Genomic DNA, 21,400 nt, shown 5'->3' with positions numbered 1-21,400 from the left:
ATTTATTTAGTATTTCTTACATGATATGTTTATTTACTCACCTATTCCAATAAGGTCAAAAATATTTAAGTTTCTTCTAAAACGACTGACTAACAAATTCTTTGGATCGACATTCTTTCGTCGTCCGAATGCTTGAAAAATCCTCTTGCATTGTTCCATCTGAAATATAAATTGTTGATATTACAAATAAAAGACATTTTGGTTATTCATATTGTATGTGTCACATTTTACAATTTACAAACTTTTGAACATCCTTTGGATTTCTGGAAAAGTGTTGGCATGGACAAACTGTCAATAATCGCAAATTGTTTTAAAATTATTTCCAACATGCTTGTTCAAATTAGATATCATTCAATAGGTTTATTTTTATAAATTATAAGAGTGATTCCACCGAATTCTAAGATCAGTTCTTTCTGGATTTTTGTCTTTCTTTGAATGTACAACTGAATAAGCCAAAAATATCGTATTAATGATTATAATCATTACATGTTACGTTTGAGAAATGTTGTTTAACACTGATAAATTACTGTTGCCTCTTAAGTAGACGAATATATTCTTTTGTTGTCATATATCTGGAGGAAAATAAAAGTTTGCAAGAAAACATATTTGTTCCATCAATTAAAAAAAACTCGCTCCACTGAAAAATCTATAAATATTTCTTTTTTTATTCAGATGCCATGTATTTGGCAAAACTTTTAGGAATTTTTATTCCTCAATGCTCGTCAACTTTTGGCCTTTTTAACTTTTTTCATTCGAGCGTCACCGATGAGTCTTTTGTAGACGAAACGTGCGTCTGGCGTAAATAATTTCAATCTTGTATCTATGATGAGTTTATATATTATGCAGATACGAATAAAAGGAAATATGCAGTACCTGTCAATGCGACAGCTACTTAACGACACAAATAAGAAATGCTATCTTCCAAAATAGACATATCTCAATAAATGCTCTACATCGCCTTTGTGTAGAAAAATTTGGGATACATTAGCAAAAATTGAATATAACTGTCATTCCCCTAATGACAACACCCGCATAAATGGGGACAACCACTAATTATCGAGGTTTCTCATTTACTATATGCATATGAACATGGTGAATATATGCTTGGATTTACAGAAATGGAAACTGTTTTAGTGTTTAGATGCCAATTATCACACTGTAGTCTTTGTTACACTAATGGTTTAAGGTCTCAACCATCTCACTTAAATTTTGGTTATTTAAATAGTCAAAAGTACATACAATAAGAATAAAACATTTATATAAAAGGCACGGTATCTCATAATAATAGCTGTATTACAGAAAAAAACATATTTAATCATTAGACATCATTGATCAAGCAGTTTTCTTTTTTTTTGGTAAAACTATAAAATGTGTCGATTGTATGTTCATTTTATTGAGTTGCATATCTGTAATCAAAAAGTTTATAAAGCATCATAAAAGTTAGTTTGTGTTGTATCTAGAAAAAGCAACACTTCCAATAGCTAACAGTAACAACGATATGGATGCATCGAAGGTTAATAAAACTACAAAAACAAATAACAAAATGAAATGAAAAAGAAAAGAAACAAACAAAAGACATGTTTGACTACCTTGTAGAAGTCATCAATAATTGATTACTTAGTTATACACAGAGGAAATCATCAATAAAACATTAGACCTACTGTAAGATGTGATATCTTGCTCGTCAAGTTTATTGTTTTATGAAGTCAAAGCAATCGTAAAAACGACATGAAAGCATCGTAATGGCTGATTCTTCTACATTACCATGTTGTGGTTTGTATACAAAGTGACTGACTTGAACAGGGTTGATTTATGTCCACAATATATAATCTGATTGTCTTCTGGGGATTATTACAAACAAGGTCTACAGTAATGGACAAACATGAAGTGACAGCACGGAAACGATTATTACAAACAAGGTCTAGAGTAATGGCCAAACATGAAGTGACAGCACGAAAACGATAATTACAAACAAGTTCTACAGTAATGGCCAAACATGAAGTGACAGCACGAAAACGATTATTACAAACAAGTTCTAGAGTAATGGCCAAACATGAAATGACAGCACGGAAACGATTATTACAAACAAGTTCTAGAGTAATGGCCAAACATGAAATGACAGCACGGAAACGATTATTACAAACAAGTTCTAGAGTAATGGCCAAACATGAAATGACAGCACGGAAACGATTATTACAAACAAGTTCTAGAGTAATGGCCAAACATGAAGTGACAGCACGAAAACGATTATTACAAACAAATTCTAGAGTAATGGCCAAACATGAAATGACAGCACGGAAACGATTATTACAAGCAAGTTCTACAGTAATGGCCAAACATGAAGTGACAGCACGAAAACGATTATTACAAACAAGTTCTAGAGTAATGGCCAAACATGAAGTGACAGCACGAAAACGATTATTACAAACAAGTTCTACAGTAACTGACAAACATGAAGTGACAGCACGAAAACGATTATTACAAACAAGGTCTACAGTAACTGCCAAACATGAAGTGACAGCACAAAAACGATTATTACAAACAAGTTCTAGAGTAATGGCCAAACATGAAGTGACAGCACGAAAACGATTATAACAAACAAGTTCTACAGTAATGGGCAAACATGAAGTGACAGCACGAAAACGATTATTACAGACAATTTCTAGAGTAATGGCCAAACATAAAATGACAGCACGGAAACGATTATTACAAACAAGTTCTAGAGTAATGGCCAAACATGAAATGACAGCACGGAAACGATTATTACAAACAAGTTCTAGAGTAATGGCCAAACATGAAGTGACAGCATGAAAACGATTATTACAAACAAGTTCTACAGTAATGGACAAAAATGTAGTGCAGCCCAAAAGAGATTATTACAAACAAGTTATACAGTAATTGACAAAATGAAGTGCCAGCCCAAAAGAGATTATTACAAACAAGTTTTACAGTAATGGACAAAAATGAAGTGACAACACAAAATGGAGTATTGAAAACAAGTTCTACAGTGATGGACAAACAAGAATTTTACAGATCTGATGCCATAATGAATGATCCTATAACAACTTTACATATTTTTATTTGATGTCATAATGAATGATCCAATAACAAATTTACATATTTTTATTTGATGTCATAATGAATGATGCAATAAAAAGATAATGGTTCACATTTAAAAAATTGGATAGCGAGCATTTAAAGTTACTGAAAGGATTTAATGATATGCCTGTTAATACTGTATAACTTCATTAATATAAATTGAAATTAACACTATTCCGTGGGGGAGAAATTAAATATTCGAAGTGTACTGTAATTTTAACGGTTCAGGTTGTAAGTACATGATTTGTGTTACATGACGTTTCAGCATTCCTTTCTGGAAACTCAAGTTTACATTTTTATGTTGTCGGTAGCTTTTACTCGAAAAGCAAATTTCGAGCATGTGATTTTTTATGTAGAAAGTTGTGCACATTCTTGGAAAAGTCTCGTTAATTCCGGGCGAAGACTTGTTATTTCTGGGCGGACAGTTTTTTCCAGCAATAGAGTGAAACGGTAGCTCCACTTTGACATTTCTATTAAGTAGTTAAATCTGCAGAATATGTTACACCTGATAAAGGTAGGAATATGTAAACGAAGGAGTAATGTAAAGCTTTGCCGGTCTTTGCACTTAAGGTTAAAGAATTGGATCTTAATAAAAGGAATAGCGAGATATTTATGAATGTAACAAAAAACCAATCAAACGATATCATTTAAAAACAATGTAAATAGATAAAAGCAACAACAAAAACATATAAAATAAAAAAAAAGGACATCAGTTTAAAACGCCAGGCTCTAAATCGCTCCGAGTATGAAACAGATGTAATCGATTTCTGTTGTCCTCATATTGACTTACTTGACTCTTTAGTTATTATTTAAATTTTTAACTTTGCATATTGACTGCTTCTTATACCACTTCGAACATTTAATTACTACCCTCATGGCCTTAGTAATGTGTTGTACATTTGTGATTATAATTACTTTCGATATCGTCCTGTTGCTTTATTAGAAAAGAACCAATAAGCTGCACGTAATTAAAAAGTAAAACCAAATAAAAGTGATACTTGACTTGTCACAGCAGCTACGAAAATATAACCTAGGGGAAAATACAGAAGAGTTATTACCTTTTACTGTTCATTAAAGTCACTTAAAAAGTGAAATGAGGAATTTCCTCCAGAAATTTTATCTGTTGAGAAGGCAAGGATTCTCACACAGATCTCTATTAATCAATAATTATACTCAATAAAACATTTGTATCCAGATAGGTAACATGACAATAATAATAAAAGTAACATTAATAATAAAAATAACATTGATTATGAAAATAACATTAATAATTAAAATAATAATTATATTGATAATAATAACTAGAGGCTCTCAAGAGCCTGTGTCGCTCACCTGTATCTACTGTGGTTTTGTAAATCATGTAAAATAAGGTTAAAGACATATAGAAACCCTAATAATGATTGAGGCCAAGTTTTGTTTAATTTGGCCCAGTAGTTAAATTAAAAGCAGAAGATTTTTGAAAAAATTTACAAAAATTACCAATAAATTGCAGAAAATATCTTTAAAGGACAATAACTCCAATAAGATGTCAATTGCCAATTGATCATGTTAACGTATTTGTAGATCTTTCTTTGCTTGATAATTTTGCTGTTTACAGTATATCTCAATCTATAATGATATTCAAGATAATTAACGAAAATAAAAAAAATCCTTTCCTCCGCTCCAAATTTTTTTTCACCCAGGGCCTGTATAATGCTGAAAACGCCGGGTGTGGGGGGCATTCGCCCAATATAAGTATGCTGAAAGAAAAGATATAATAATGGTTTATAAAAAGTACCACTGAATAATTCTGAAAATTGAACATATCAAGGAGAAATAATTAGCACCCCACCCCCCCCCCCCCCTGAAAAAATTGCACCCCCTGGAAAAAAATCAAGTCATCCCATTGTAGTCTTACAATAGTTACTGAAGACCCTTTATCATTATTTAAATTAGTTTTCAAGTTGTGACCGTTAAAATTTTTTTTTACATTTTTCCCATAGACTTCTATAGTAAACCCCTATATTCTATTGTTACCAATGGGACCATCTTGGTTGTAGGGCAGGGTCATAGGACACATTTTTCAATCAAAATACTCTAATAATAATTGTGGCTAAGTTTAATTCCATTTGGACAAGTAGATTAAGATTAAGTAGGAGAAGATTTTTGTAAATAATTAAAAAAAAATTTACGAAAAATAGTGAAAAATTTACTTTAAAGGGCAATAACTCCTTATTGGTTCAATTGACAATTTTGGTAATGTTGACCTGATGAACTTTTTAACCCCGTTAGATTTGCTCTAAATGCTTTAGTTTCAGAGATATAAGCCAAAAACTGCATTTTACCTCTATGTTCATGGCGGCCATCTTGGTAGGTGGGCGCAGTCATCGGATACATTTTATAAACTAGATACCCTAAGGATGTTTTAGGCCAAGTTTGGTTTAATTTGGCCCAGTGGTTTAAGAGGAGAAGATTTTTGTAAAAGTTAACGACGACGACGGACGCCAAGTGATGAGAAAAGCTCACTTGACCCTTTGGGTCAGGTGAGCTAATAATGATAATAATAATATAAATACTAGTAATATAAATATTAATAATACTAACACTAACTAATCATTTAATTTCAACATAAGAATAACGTAGCTTTTAGCGAGGTTATTATAGTTACTATAATTTAAATTAGATAACGATTGTTGATATCAATCGATATCCAATTCTCACGAGTTTTTAAACATATTTCTCTTATGGTAAACATTCTCTTTGTAAGAAACCCGATATTCCGCGACTTGCTAATCTAGTAGTCCTTTGAACGTCAAATTATGACGTCAAATGTCCTGTTCCGGCGTTTAACTTAAACATCAGACATTTTAAAAATTTGTGTACGTTTCAGAATGTAATAAAATTTGACAAAAATAAGATGTTGAGGTGAAAACTGTGAATGATTTGTGTATGATGGAAGAAGTAACGTATCTCCGTTGTCATGGGGTAACCTTTCACTGTTTTGACCTTTGAAAGTCATCAATGACCTAACAAACAGTCAATCGAAATGTCGCAATAAAAAACAAAGGGATGTCGGATCGCTATGTCGCAGGCTCGACAAAGTGTCGATGTAGGATCTCTAGGTCACAGGCTCGACAAAAAATGTCGGATCGCTAGGTCGGAGGCTCGACAAAGCAATGAATAATCGCTATGTCGCATGCTCCACAAAGGAATGTAGGAACACTAGGTCGCAGGCTCGACAAAGGAATATAGAATCGCTAGGTCGTGGGCTCGACCACGGAATGTAGGATCGCTAGGTCTTATGCTCGATTAACGAATGCAGGATTGCTAGGTCGCAAGATCGACAAAGGAATGTCGGATCACTAGGTCGCAGGCCCGACAAAAAATTGTCGGATCGCTATGTCGCAGGCTCGACAACAAAAGGTCTCAAACATAAGACTGAATAATATTATTATTCTAAGTATAAGACTAATGTAATAGTTAAACCATACATTAATTCCTTGCTTATCATTCTTTTTTGCCAATTAAATCTTTATCTGAAATATCTGATTCATCTAGTGGTTCATTTTGAATATGCATGAAATAGTTGCCACTGGACAGGAAGAAAACAACAATCAATCTAACAACTAATTTTTGCGAACGATTTATTTTCGCGACCTCCATGAGTAGAAAAATAACGCGAATATAAATCGTCGCGAACATGTAAAACTTGGATCTTTCCTTATTAAACTACATCAAACAAATTTGAAAATCGCGAAATTGAATCGCCGCGAAATGGGCTAGTAAGGGCTAAACGCGAAATAAATTATCCGCGAAAATAAGTTAGTTTACAGTATTTGAACATTTAACTGGAGTAAATACTGGCACTAAGAATTATAAGTCATTCAATATAAGGAATTGTTTATTTCATGTAATTTACATTCATATATTTCTTTGTTTGTTTTCCCAGTGCCATTCTATGTTTGTTTTCCCAGTGCCATTCTATGTTTGTTTTCCCAGTGCCATTTTATGTTTGTTTTCCCAGTGCCATTTTATGTTTGTTTTCCCAGTGCTATTCTATGTTTGTTTTCCCAGTGCCATTCTATGTTTGTTTTCCCAGTGCCATTTTATGTTTGTTTTCCCAGTGCTATTCTATGTTTGTTTTCCCAGTGCCATTTTATGTTTGTTTTCCCAGTGCCATTTTATGTTTGTTTTCCCAGTGCCATTTTATGTTTGTTTTCCCAGTGCTATTCTATGTTTGTTTTCCCAGTGCTATTCTATGTTTGTTTTCCCAGTGCTATTCTATGTTTGTTTTCCCAGTGCCATTTTATGTTTGTTTTCCCAGTGCCATTTTATGTTTGTTTTCCCAGTGCTATTCTATGTTTGTTTTCCCAGTGCTATTCTATGTTTGTTTTCCCAGTGCTATTCTATGTTTGTTTTCCCAGTGTCATTTTATGTTTGTTTTTCCAGTGCCATTTTATGTTTGTTTTCCCAGTGCCATTTTATGTTTGACTAGTGTTGTTCTGATGATCAATTGCGCTTTCTAATATTAATTACTGTTTTGTCTATCTGTAGAACAGTATGTTATATGATGTATTGGAAAACTATTGCTTTTGTGATACGTCAATGAAATTCAATTAAACTAATAAAAAATAGCTAAATCAAATTTGAAAGACACTAAATCGCTAATTGTATTAAACAATGAATTCACATCTGCGTGCCTTTGTTTCTGCTCAAATGCATATCAGATTTAAATATCAAATACAATTCATTGTACAAATATAACCCATTTGTTCAGTTTTACATAAATAGCTGCATAATTCGATTAAAAATCGATTTTGGTTTCATTTTTTCCAACAGCAATTTGAATTTCTGAATCTCCATAAGTCTTATCTGGATTAAAACGACATTAAAATGCAATCAACTTACAATGACATCTATATGTAACATTCTTTATTTTTATAAATTGCTTTAAAATGACTTCAAGACCAGTTTGGTAAGTGAAACGTAAAGTAACTAGAATGATCAATTGGTAAAATACTACAATAAAGATACAGGAAAGACATTTAACAGTCAAAGAGATAAACAGGAAAGACATTTAACAGTCAAAGAGATAAACAGGAACGACATTTAACAGTCAAAGAGATAAACAGGAAAGACATTTAACAGTCAAAGAGATAAACAGGAAACACTTTTAACAGTCAAAGAGATAAACAGGAAAGACATTTAACAGTCAAAGAGATAAACAGGAAACACTTTTAACAGTAAAACAGATAGCAAAACATTCTTAACTATTTCAATATATAGAGATGCTTGATATATGTCAACGAGACGGCATCACGACAGCAAACAAACAAATTTACACGACATCGGAACCAACATAAAGTCGTCCACAAAAGACACGGCATCGAAACCAACATCTAGTCTTCGACTAAAGATTAGACATAAAGTCTAACATTAAGTTTTTGACAAAAAAACAATACATCTAGCACAACACTAAGTCTTCAACAAAAGACAATATTTCTAGTCCAACACTAAGTCTTCGACAAAAGACAAATTTGAAAATAATATTTTGGTCCCGAGTCTAGTAAAAATGTGAATGCGGTTGCAAAAACTGTATGTTGACATGTGGAGGTTTTTTTGTGTAATAATCGAGTTGCCTCCCTTGTTTTATGTCTTGTTTTATTCATACCCATAACTGTCACCCATTTGTCGCTATAAATAATCGAGTTGTCTCCTTTGTTTTACGTCTTGTTTTATTCGTACCCATAACTGTCACCGATCTGTTGCTATAAATAATCAAGATGTTTCCTCTGCCTTATAATAAGAAGATATGGTATGAGTGCCAATGAGACAACTTTCCATCCAAGTCACAATGTATAAAAAGTTATCAATTATAGGTCAAAGTACGGCCTTCAACACGGAGACCTGGCTCACACCGAACAGCAAGCTATAAAGGGCCCCAAAATGACTAGTGAAAAAAAATTCAAACAGAAAAACCAACGGTCTAATCTATATAAAAAACGAGAAACGAGAAACACCTATAAACCACACCAACAAACGACAACCAGTGAAAAACAGGCTTGTTTTATTCGTACCTATAACTGTCACCGATCTGTCGCTAGAAATAATCGAGTTGCCTCCTTTGTTTAAAGTCTTGTTTTATTCGTACCCATAACTGTCACCGATCTGTCGCTAGAAATAATTTAGTTTCCTCCTTTGTTTAAAGTATTGTTTTATTCGTACCCATAACTGTCACAGATCGGTCACTATAATAATCGAGTTGGCTCTTTTGTTTTAGTCTTGTTTTATTCGTACCCATAACTGCCACCGGTCTGTCGCTGTAAATAATCGAGTTGCTGCCTTTGTTTTACGTCTTGTTTTATTCGTACCCATAACTGTCACCGATCTGTCGTTATAAAGTCGTTAGAAATATAACTGTCACAGATCTGTCGTTAGAAATACAACTGTCACAGATCTGTCGCTAGAAATATAACTGTCACAGATCTGTCGTTAGAAATATAACTGTCACAGATCTGTCGCTATAAACAATCGAGTTGGCTACTTTGTTTTACGTCTTGTTTTATTCGTACCCATAACTGTCACAGATCTGTCGTTAGAGATATAACGTACAAATAAATGCTTACAGTTGCTGAAATAAGATCAAAGTATTTAATAATGTGTCATTGACTGCCAGTACTAGTACTATACATGTAATACTGAAGGAACTGCATTAAAGGCAACACCAAAATGGCAATTATAACCAAATAGAACTAAAGTAAAAATAGAAAGAAAAAAAAATCAAAAAAGCCTGTTGTTAGTTTTTAATTTTATGACTAACTAAAGTTAAAGAAATTGTTTATGGTTAATCTTATATCATTGCACAGCTTGTTTTTTTTTTCTTTTAACGCAGCTTTACAAATTAAACAAATTTAAAGGCCGATTCATTAATTCCTTTTTGAAAAAAAGCAAACGTTGAATTCGAAATACATTTTTTTTGCGATTGACGATCCGTCTTTAAGATAATTTTTAATTATTTTTATTTAGCCGCCGCTTATTTCAAATGTTATGTTGTTTCTGATGATGTCATAGTCAACGATAATTGTGAAGACTGCTGCAGTTTTGGACACACCATACAAAACTAATGGATTTAGAAATGTATACCATTGTTAAATGTTGATTTCCTTCACTTTTACGACATTTCTGTTGGTTTTATGCATTTTGTCGGGACTTTAGAGAAAATAAAGAGAATAGTGACGCTTCATTGTTACTCCATGGCCTTCCTTTTCCATTACCACTACCTAAAAGTTTAATAGTGATAATGTACAATTTCCTTTAATGATATTTCTATTATGATATAACCTATTTATTAGATAAAACTCACCCAGTTCTTATCAGTTATAAAAACTATATAAAAATACAATACTATTTCACATTTTACATTATCTCCGTAATCTGGTTAAAGATCAAACTAATTAAAAGTGTCTGATACCGGTATGTATATATATTTAGTTGTGTGTCTGATACCGGTATGTGCATATGTTAAGTTGTGTGTCTGATACCGGTATGTACATATATTTAGTTGTGTGTCTGATACCGGTATGTACATATATTTAGTTGTGTGTCTAGTCAATTAAGATTGGAGACGAGCGGAATTCGAATTCATAATCTCAGCGTTGACTGGCTAGTGATACAGTAGTTGGACTACTTGGAGCACTCGGCCACCGAGGCCCCGACAGATTAAAACATACGAGTTAATTTATAGCTATTCATAAATAAGGGGATCGGGTATGATTGTCAATGAGACAACTATTCCTCAAAGATCATTTTAAGTGGTTTTTAACAATTAATGGCAACCTTACGGCCGGTATGTACATATATTAAGTTGTGTGTCTGATACCGGTATGTACATATATTTAGTTATGTGTCTGATACCGGTATGTATATATATTTAGTTGTGTGTCTGATACCGGTATGTACATATATTAAGTTGTGTGTCTGATACTGGTCTAAATTTCACACGTTAAGATAGTCGGTAAGATAAATTCGTTACATAGTGTGCTAGTGACGTAATACGGTATATATGGGGTCAGTAAATTCCATATGGGGATTCGAGCTTCGCTCTCACCCAATATGGAATTAACTGACCCCATATATACCGTATTAGGTCACTAGCACACTATGTAACTAATAGTACATATATTTAGTTGTGTGTCTGATACCGGTATGTACATATATTTAGTTGTGTGTCTGATACCGGTATGTACATACATCTAGTTGTGTGTCTGATACCAGTATGTACATATATTTAGTTGTGTGTCTGATACCGGTATGTATATACATTAGTTGTTGAGTCAAAGGAACTTATGTGCAAGAACATGTTTATATTGAACCTAAGATTCGCCAGGTTTTTCAATGTGTTTATAACTGTAAAAAAGAAAAGTTTAGGAAAAGATGTAAACGTTATTTTGCAGTTTTCCACCGCGAACTCAACATGCTCAACATTGCTCGATAATAGATGTGTCAATGCATCGCAACTACATTTATTTAGATAGCATTGACAACTTTGATGTATGGGATGATGCTGTTTTGTATAAGTACGTGGTGCCCCTATAACAATTACTGTCTGTCAGTCTGTCATCCTTTTCATGTCGTTTGATAAGTCAAAATTCCCAAATCTGATATCAATCATTTTATGAACAGTACTTTACTCTATAAGAGGACGATCCTTTTCAGTTTTGTTTGGTTAGGGTTCTAAAAAATATTATTTTGAAAAGACCGTCAATATGCATGAACAATTTCATAGAAGAAGTGTTATATGAAATAATTCCTGGTTTAAACGTAACGTATAAATAGCGGCGGTGAAATAATTAATGTTACGATAATTAGAAAAACAGTCCTGTCTTAATTGTATAAGACAACAATGTATTTCTTCAGTTATGAACAGACTTTTCTGTAAGTTCTGTAAAGGATAAAAGCGCTAGACTCTTTACATATATGTTTTTATGTTTTTCCATTGTGAATGACCTTGGACAATGATGAAGGATGGCTGTTTAATGTGCAGTGGGAAATTAAATGCATATTCAGGACGGGTACATGCATGTTTATATGATATTAATATAATACCTTCTTTGTACTAGACAGACACGTTGAGTAGAATTTTTAACGTGCTTCCTCGTAAGTTAACAGTCCGCAGGTAGGCATGTCACTCTATCGACTAGTGTTATCCTAAAAGTGGCGTGCTTGACAGCGAAGCAGAAAATACCAATTTTAAAATCTTTGGTTGAACCCGGCCTGAGAGCAAACCCACGACCTTCCCTACCCAAATCGAGCATGCTACCAAGGAGACATGTATAGTAAGTTTTATATTTTATTGAGTTTTTTTAAACGTTTGGTAGAAGAAAGAGGTGTTGGTCAGTTATACCAGACACATTAACGTTGATTTACATTATTTAAGATATCTGATTAGATATATCGCGTTTCAATCAATTAAAGTACATCAATTGGTAATAAAAGAAGACTAATTTGCTAATGATATGAAAAATAAGATGTGGTATGATTCCTAATAAGACACTATCCACCAGAGATCAACGATATAGATAAACTATAGTTTAGTGCGCCGGTCATTGGTGAAAGTGATAGTAGTCCACCAGAGATCAACGACATAGATAAACTATAGTTTAGTGTGCCGGTCATTGGTGAAAGTGGTAGTAGTCCACCAGAGATCAACGACATAGATAAACTATAGTTTAGTGCGCCGGTCACTGGTGATAGTGTAGTAGTCCATCAGAGATCAACAACATAGATAAACTATAGTTTAGTGCGCCGGTCACTGGTGATAGTGTAGTAGTCCACCAGAGATCAACGGCATAGATAAACTATAGTTTAGTGCGCCGGTCACTGGTGATAGTGTAGTAGTCCACCAGAGATCAACGACATAGATAAACTATAGTTTAGTGCGCCAGTCATTGGTGAAAGTGGTAGTAGTCCACCAGAGATCAACGGCATAGATAAACTATAGTTTAGTGCGCCGGTCATTGGTGAAAGTGGTAGTAGTCCTTCAGAGATCAACGACATAGATAAACAATAGTTTAGTGCGCCGGTCATTGGTGAAAGTGGTAGTAAACCACCAGAGATCAACGACATAGATAAACTATAATTTAGTGCGCCGGTCATTGGTGATAGTGTAGTAGTCCACCAGAGATCAACGACATAGATAAACTATAGTTTAGTGCGCCGTTCACTGGTGATAGTGTAGTAGTCCACCAGAGATCAACGACATAGATAAACTATAGTTTAGTGCGCCGGTCACTGGTGATAGTGTAGTAGTCCTTCAGAGATCAACGACATAGATAAACTATAGTTTAATGCGCCGGTCATTGGTGAAAGTTGTACTAGTCCACCAGAGATCAACGACATAGATAAACTATAGTTTAGTGCGCCGGTCATTGGTGATAGTGTAGTAGTCCACCAGAGATCAACGACATAGATAAACTATAGTTTAGTGCGCCGTTCACTGGCGATAGTGTAGTAGTCCACCAGAGATCAACGACATAGATAAACTATAGTTTAGAGATCAACGACATAGATAAACTATAGTTTAGTGCGCCGGTCATTGGTGAAAGTGGTACTAGTCCACCAGAGATCAACGACATAGATAAACTATAGTTTAGAGATCAACGACATAGATAAACTATAGTTTAGTGCGCCGGTCATTGGTGAAAGTGGTAGTAGTCCACCAGAGATCAACGGCATAGATAAACTATAGTTTAGTGCGCCGGTCATTGGTGAAAGTGGTAGTAGTCCTTCAGAGATCAACGACATAGATAAACTATAGTTTAGTGCGCCGGTCATTGGTGAAAGTGGTAGTAGTCCACCAGAGATCAACGACATAGATAAACTATAGTTTAGTGCGCCGGTTATTGGTGATAGTGTAGTAGTCCACCAGAGATCAACGACATAGATAAACTATAGTTTAGTGCGCCGGTCACTGGTGATAGTGTAGTAGTCCTTCAGAGATCAACGACATAGATAAACTATAGTTTAGTGCGTCGGTCATTGGTGAAAGTGGTAATAGTCCTTCAGAGATCAACGACATAGATAAACTATAGTTTAGCGCGCCGGTCATTGGTGAAAGTGGTAGTAGTCCACCAGAGATCAACGACATAGATAAACTATACTTTAGTGCGCCGGTCATTGGTGATAGTGTAGTAGTCCACCAGAGATCAACGACATAGATAAACTATAGTTTAGTGCGCCGGTCATTGGTGATAGTGTAGTAGTCCTTCAGAGATCAACGACATAGATAAACTATAGTTTAGTGCGCCGGTCATTGGTGAAAGTGGTAGTAGTCCTTCAGAGATCAACGACATAGATAAACTATAGTTTAGTGCGCCGTTCATTGGTGAAAGTGGTAGTAGTCCACCAGAGATCAACGACATAGATAAACTATAGTTTAGTGCGCAGGTCATTGGTGAAAGTGGTAGTAGTCCACCAGAGATCAACGGCATAGATAAACTATAGTTTAGTGCGCCGGTCATTGGTGATAGTGTAGTAGTCCACCAGAGATTGTTGTTATTATTGCTGTTTATTAAAATGTGAAGGAAATTTCAGTGATAAAAAGTAAATTGTATTTTATTCTTAATTGCAAAGTTATCTTGTGACATTTTCATTTGTTATAAATGCAAATGCATATTATATAAAACTATTATTAATGCTACATCTAAGATAGCATCATAATGTAATTAGGTATGGATTATATTTGTTAATAAAGAAAATTCAAAACAAATAACAGCTATAATTGCGTATCTATTTAAATTCGTTAGAAAATCGCTGACGAGTTTAAAAAAGGTTAATTCTTCATGGGTAAAACATTGAATACGCTGATTCTTCATGGGTAAAACATTGAATACGCTGATTCTTCTTCATGGGTAAAACACTGAATACGCTGATTCTTCTTCATGGGTAAAACATTGAATACGCTGATTCTTCATGGGTAAAACGTTGAATACGCTGATTCTTCTTCATGGGTAAAACATTGAATACGCTGATTCTTCATGGGTAAAACATTGAATACGCTGATTCTTTATGGGTAGAACATTGAATACGCTGATTCTTCTTCATGGGTAAACCATTGAATACGCTGATTCTTCTTCATGGGTAAAACATTGAATACGTTGATTATTCATGGGTAAAACATTGAATACGCTGATTCTTCTTCATGGGTAAAAGTAATGTAAATTGTTAATTCTCCATGGGTAAACTTATATATATGTTCCGGACGATATGAGTAGTTGGACCATACGCGTATCGTCATGACTATATGCATATACTCGTATAAATTGTGTTTCCTGTGAAGGAAGTTATGATTTATTTATTAAATACCTACATGCATATGGTCTACATTTGCGAAAACTAGGTCTATACTTAGGATTATACTTAGACATACGATTACAGTTGACGAAAAACAAGTGGTCATCTCAAAATATGAAAAAACAACAATATAGATACACAGTTAAACCGAATGGTGTTTTTGGTTATGTAATTAAGTCTTTTCGACGAAACAATAATGCAGCGCATATGGTCAAAACAGACTTCAATCGTTGTATTCGATTTCACCAAAAAAAACTATGAATTTGATTTTTTTTTATTTTCCGATGTCGTGTTCAACCTCTACTCTATAGTGTGTAATAAATCTATTTAATTTTCTACACTTCCTTTACATATTCTGGGGTTTTCGAACGATCTGATGTCCTGTGTATATTAAAGTGTCAGTACTGGATGTCTGTTCGTATATATTTTGTAGCCTACATAAAACAGAAAAGAACCATTATACGCTTTCCCCGAGGAGTACCTCTCTTAATGTTATGGTTTCAGAATTATGTATTACCTTATTTATATATAGCGAGATCTACAAACATTTCTATCAGCGGATACTCTACAAACATTTCTATCAGCGGATACTCTACAAACATTTCTATCAGCGGATACTCTACAAACATTTCTATCAGCGGATACTCTACAAACATTTCTATCAGCGGATACTCTACAAACGGTACACTTGATACTCTACAAACGGTACACTTGATACTCTACAAACGGTACACTTGATACTCTACAAACGGTACACTTGATACTCTACAAACGGTACACTTGATACTCTACAAACGGTACGCTTGAAAATCACGGAGAAATGCGATCAGAAAGTTACACAATAATAATCATCAAACCCGCCGTAGAGCAGTGCCTTTGAAATATGTATGTCCTTCATTTTCACGATTACACTTTTTTTTATCTACAACTGCTCCGTCACAAATTTAAAGTGTGTGATTTTTCTTTAATACTTTCTTCTCGCCTAATATATCTTTGCACTTTTATCCCTTTTAGTGAACGGAATAACGTTACGGATAAACTTTGTGTGACAGTCATAAGTGCACTCTTTAGTCTCTGATTATGAGTTACTGCTTATGCTTCAAGTGGACCAGACCGATCCTAGTTAATGGGAGAGAACTATAGACAACATAAACAAACGTCAATATTCAAATGATTCTCAAGATGTCAATAAAAATTGCAAAAAAACAAACAACTCAGAACCTGATAGACTTTTTTTCCATGAAGCAGGTCTAGTAACCGCTCGACTCTGTCTGTCCGCCCATCTGTCCGTCCGTCCGTCCATCTGTCCGATAAACCTAGGGCAGAAAACTTTCCTCAAAGTTTTCTTGGCTTGTATGGAAGGGAATGATTTTTTATTTGGTCTGCAGCTTTATAATGATAAGTTGTAGCGTATAAGCAATGTTTACATCTGCCATGTAGCCACTATCTGTTTTCCGATAGTTTGACATTTTACAACACTCATTGCATAAGGAAAACTCTCGTCAAGGTTTTATTGTCTTCAAGAAAGGGAATGGTTAGTTATGCTTCGGTATACATCCAACCTAAATCAATTACTTGCAGCGACGCAGGTCAAGACCCGGTATTGGTCTTGTTTAGTTTGAAAAAATAGATTGTAAAATTCCAACTATTTGAGTGCACCTATTTTACATTTCAACAGAGTCTGGCGAATAGATTAAATTATACATTCTACACAAAGATCTTCATTTATAACGGTGTTTTGTTTTTCGTATATTTTAGATTTTTTTATACCATAAATGTGGACAAAAGGGTTTGCCCAATTCAGAAAAAAAAATTAATAAAAATATATCGAACGGCAAGTATAATGCCATGAAGAATAAATAGCTTTTTTTTAAACACCAATTCGCTGTATCCCTTCATTCTCTTTTTACAAAAATGGAAAATGTATGTCTTAGCTTAAACATTAAATATTGTCAACATGCTCCTTAGTTAATCGCCCTCTCTTAACTCAAAGTCTTGCTGAAATTAGTTCCTAAGTGTTCAAACCTAGCCAATGACGATTGCAATTTTTTTGCGAATGTGTAATTGTAATCCTAATCGTAGGTGTGTATCCTAATCGTAGATGTGTAATAGTAATCCTAATCGTAGGTGTGTAATTGTAATCCTAATCGTAGGTGTATGACAGTTTCCGCAAATGTCTAATACTCACATGGTCGGATTTCGAATAAATTCTAACTTCCTAAGAAAGCACAATTTATTCTCCAAATCCAAAACGGCACAAGTTACAAGTTGAATTCCTTTATCTTTTAAATATTTTCTTATTTGTGTGTATCTATTATCTTGGATTCGCTCTTCATCGCCTTCATCCTGTCGTCGTTTTCGTCCGTAAGTGAAACCACAGGCGTTTGGGGCTTTGGGGCTTTTCTTTTTTCTTGGTGTTTAAATTATCATTTTAGATACACAGTTTGTTCTAACTTCTACTTATTTTGATTTAATTGATGTATTATTGCTCATATGCATACAATCTTACTATTATTGTAAAATCGTATAATTACATTACATGTATGTTTCATTGGATTCCGTAATTTTTATTGGCTGACAACAATCGTTGGGCAATTTGATATGAAATTTTATGTCTGTATAAAATACAACAGCTCTGATTGCACGTGCTATTCGTTACAATGTTAACACAATGCATAGAAAATCAAAAGAAAAGCTTGACATTACTCTTAATTTCATGGTTGTAGCTTAAAAATGTAATTAAACGAATTCAATGTTTCTTTTTATAATTTTATAAGGTGTAAACGCGTTGATCGTGTGCACATTTTTAGAATAAGTGTTTCTGCGCTTCATACAAAATGTGCCTTAGTCAATGCATTTACACCCAAATAAAATTGTAAAAAGAAACATTCAATTCTTAAATGAATAGGAGTAAGAACACACAATTTGAAATATTTAAGAATTTTAAATTTAATAAAAGCAAATTATAACACAACAAATTTAAAAAAGAAAAGACGGTTGTATGATCAACGTCCCGTGGGTTAAGACTTGTTGGTTCATTTCATCCACAGATCGTGCTTCGTAAGGATAATCAGTTCATTTCATCTACAGATCGTGCTTCGTAAGGATAATCAATTCATGTCATCCTTCTTCTTCTCTAAGTAGATTCCTCCGATATCGGAGCACCCGTGTCACACGGTATCAAAAGCCCTTACTTTTACTGGTATAATTAAAAGGTTATCCACAGATCGTGCTTCGTAAGGATAATCAGTTCATGTCATCCACAGATCGTGCTTCGTAAGGATAATCAGTTCATTTCATCCACAGATCGTGCTTCGTAAGGATAATCAGTTCATTTCATCCACAGATCGTGCTTCGTAAGGACAATCAGTTCATTTCATCCACAGATCGTGCTTCGTAAGGATAATCAGTTCATGTCATCCACAGATCGTGCTTCGTAAGGATAATGAGCATGTAACACATAATTTACTATAATTCTTATTTGTTAGTAAAATTCACTTTATTTCTTTGATAATGTTCCTATGACTACGTATACCATATGATAAGTCAAACTTTCATTTTTATAATCTCTTAATTTATTGGACACCTTTTCAACGGTCATTATGTTAATAACCTGGACCATACGCGTATGATCGGACCATATTAGTATATATACGCATATGGTCGTGACCATACGCGTATGGTCCAAATACTTATATGACTCGGAACATACACATGTGTTCCATTATTTCACTTCAGTATAAAATAAGGAGAAGGCTTACTTGTTATATTTATTAATAGAACCGCACAGAAAGAGATGGAAATAAATAAAAAGAGATATATGTGTATACGTCATGTACACAGGAACCAAACTAAACAGAAAACCCAAAACACATGCAAAGGTCAGCATACGGGTCTTTAACGATAGACATGCAAAGGTCAACATACGTGTCTTCAACGATAGACATGCAAAGGTCAGCATACGGGTCTTCAACGAAAGACATGCAAAGGTCAACATACGGGTATTCGAAAATTGATTGTTACTTCTATATAAAAATAAGGAGATGTGGTATGATTGCAAATGAGACAAGTATCAAACAAAGTTCAAATGAAGTAGATGTAAGCAATTATAGGCAACCATACAGCCTTCATCAATGAGAATAACCTATACCGTATAGTCGGCTATAAAAGGCATCGACATGTGAAACATTTCAATTAAGAAAACTAACGGCCAAATATATAACAATACAATTTACGAATAAAACAAATATGACAGACATGAACCAACGACAACCACTGATCTACAGGCTCCTTACTTTGGACAGGCACATAAAGCATGAGGTGGGGTTAATCATGTTTGTGAGTGCTCGACCCTCCCCTAATCTGGAACAGGTGTGTTACAGAACAACATAAGAACAAACTATAAAAATCAGTTGAAAAGGGCTTAACTCATCAGATCGATACAAAGAAGAAAAACATCTAACAAAAGCACAGACCGGACGTGGCAGGGTATTAATACATCCCTAACAACAAAAAAGACACAAAGTACAGATCTGGGAGTACTCGCAGTTACTGACGGCTTATTCAAAGCCAATAACAACTAATTAAAAAATTATGAATCTAAGACTGAAATGTCAATCAGTACATGCCCAACATCCAATGGATTTTGTGGAAGACGTCATTACCAAGCTGATCCCAAAATATGAAAGATATGTCATTAACATGGAATTCTCTAAAAACAATACTAAGATATTGAAAAGACAACCACAACATTGGGACATGTACAAGTGAAATGGGTATACTAGTTTACCCTGTTCCTCCTATTCCAGGACAATCAACTAATAATTCTAACTAACGGTGTAAACACAACAAAACACATGAAAAACACATATTTATACATACTCTCTTTAAAAGTTGACTTTGTTTACTAACACGTGTTCTATCTGTTATTACATATGTATGGGAGAAACACTTCATTTTATGCAAGTTTTAAACAAACCAACTAAAATGTTTAGTGAGACCTGAACTCGTATGAAAATTACCAAGAATAACAACGATGAGTATCAAGAATAAGAAACTGTTTACGCTTGAGTATCTACAAATATGTAACTAATTGTTAACAACAACTGTTATTAAACAGGTGTCCTGCTTATTAGAATTTTTGTCTGAATCTATCCGTGTAGGCGTTCTATGTATACTTTTAAAAATTGCCTTTTTTGAAAAATATAATTATCAATATAAATGTATGTAAATATCACGAACAAAATACAAATAAAGAAAAATCATAAATTATTCATTATTTGCCAGCTTTTACTATAATTTGAAGTTAAATAATTTATTCTCTTGGCGACACCGTCAATGATTTTCTAATCTACGGGAACCAACATTATATCTGTTGCACGGTTTGTCACCTTAACAATCGAGACAAAAGCCGTCATCCGGTTAATGTAGTATGTATATCTGTATCGGTTATAAGGTTTCTACTTTAGACAATTCACCAGTCACAGTCCGGAACTAATAAATCAAACTCCACAGAGAACACAGAAACATTTGTCAATGTTCGCTCAATCTTGTCTGGTCCTTCAAGACACATTAATTGAATTTCCAAGATTAATTATAGTGTTTTATAGTTGTGCGTTGTCTCGATCTTTGCATCGCTTATTAGTTACAACTATTCAAGTCGTTTAAACTCTGCTTCTTACTGATATTTTCCCTAAACTTGTCTTTTACACAATCCTAGCTTGATAATAAAAATCTAAATTGATACTCAAAGCAGAATAATTAAAAGATAGAAAACAATATTAAAAAATACTTTTCACTAGAATAAGCAATGTAAAACCACCTTTACGTCATCAACGTTAGGTATTGTTTCTATTTATGTTCCGGTTTGCTCAGAACAAGTGAGATTGTCATTTAGTTATATGGCATTGACTTATACAACATACATAGATAAGAGAACGTTAAGTGAGTAAGCTGGACTGCCACAAGCCCC

The 21,400-nt window shown here is 34.0% G+C and overlaps 1 protein-coding gene across 1 annotated transcript in view; it reads right to left on the bottom strand.

Moving 5' to 3' along the window:
* Positions 1-21,400, bottom strand: part of LOC127732371 (high affinity cationic amino acid transporter 1-like) — a 48,195-nt gene that overhangs the window by 10,346 nt on the left and 16,449 nt on the right. The window contains exon 2 of the mRNA XM_052241404.1: positions 42-159. Coding sequence (XP_052097364.1) covers positions 42-159 — 118 coding nt within the window. The remainder of the gene's footprint in view (positions 1-41; positions 160-21,400) is intronic.

Source organism: Mytilus californianus, unplaced genomic scaffold, assembly GCF_021869535.1.
Source record: "Mytilus californianus isolate M0D057914Y unplaced genomic scaffold, xbMytCali1.0.p SCAF_24, whole genome shotgun sequence".
Taxonomy (NCBI): domain Eukaryota; kingdom Metazoa; phylum Mollusca; class Bivalvia; order Mytilida; family Mytilidae; genus Mytilus; species Mytilus californianus.
The sequence above is the reverse complement of the archived record's forward strand: the minus strand, read 5'-3'. Positions and strand labels throughout refer to the sequence as shown.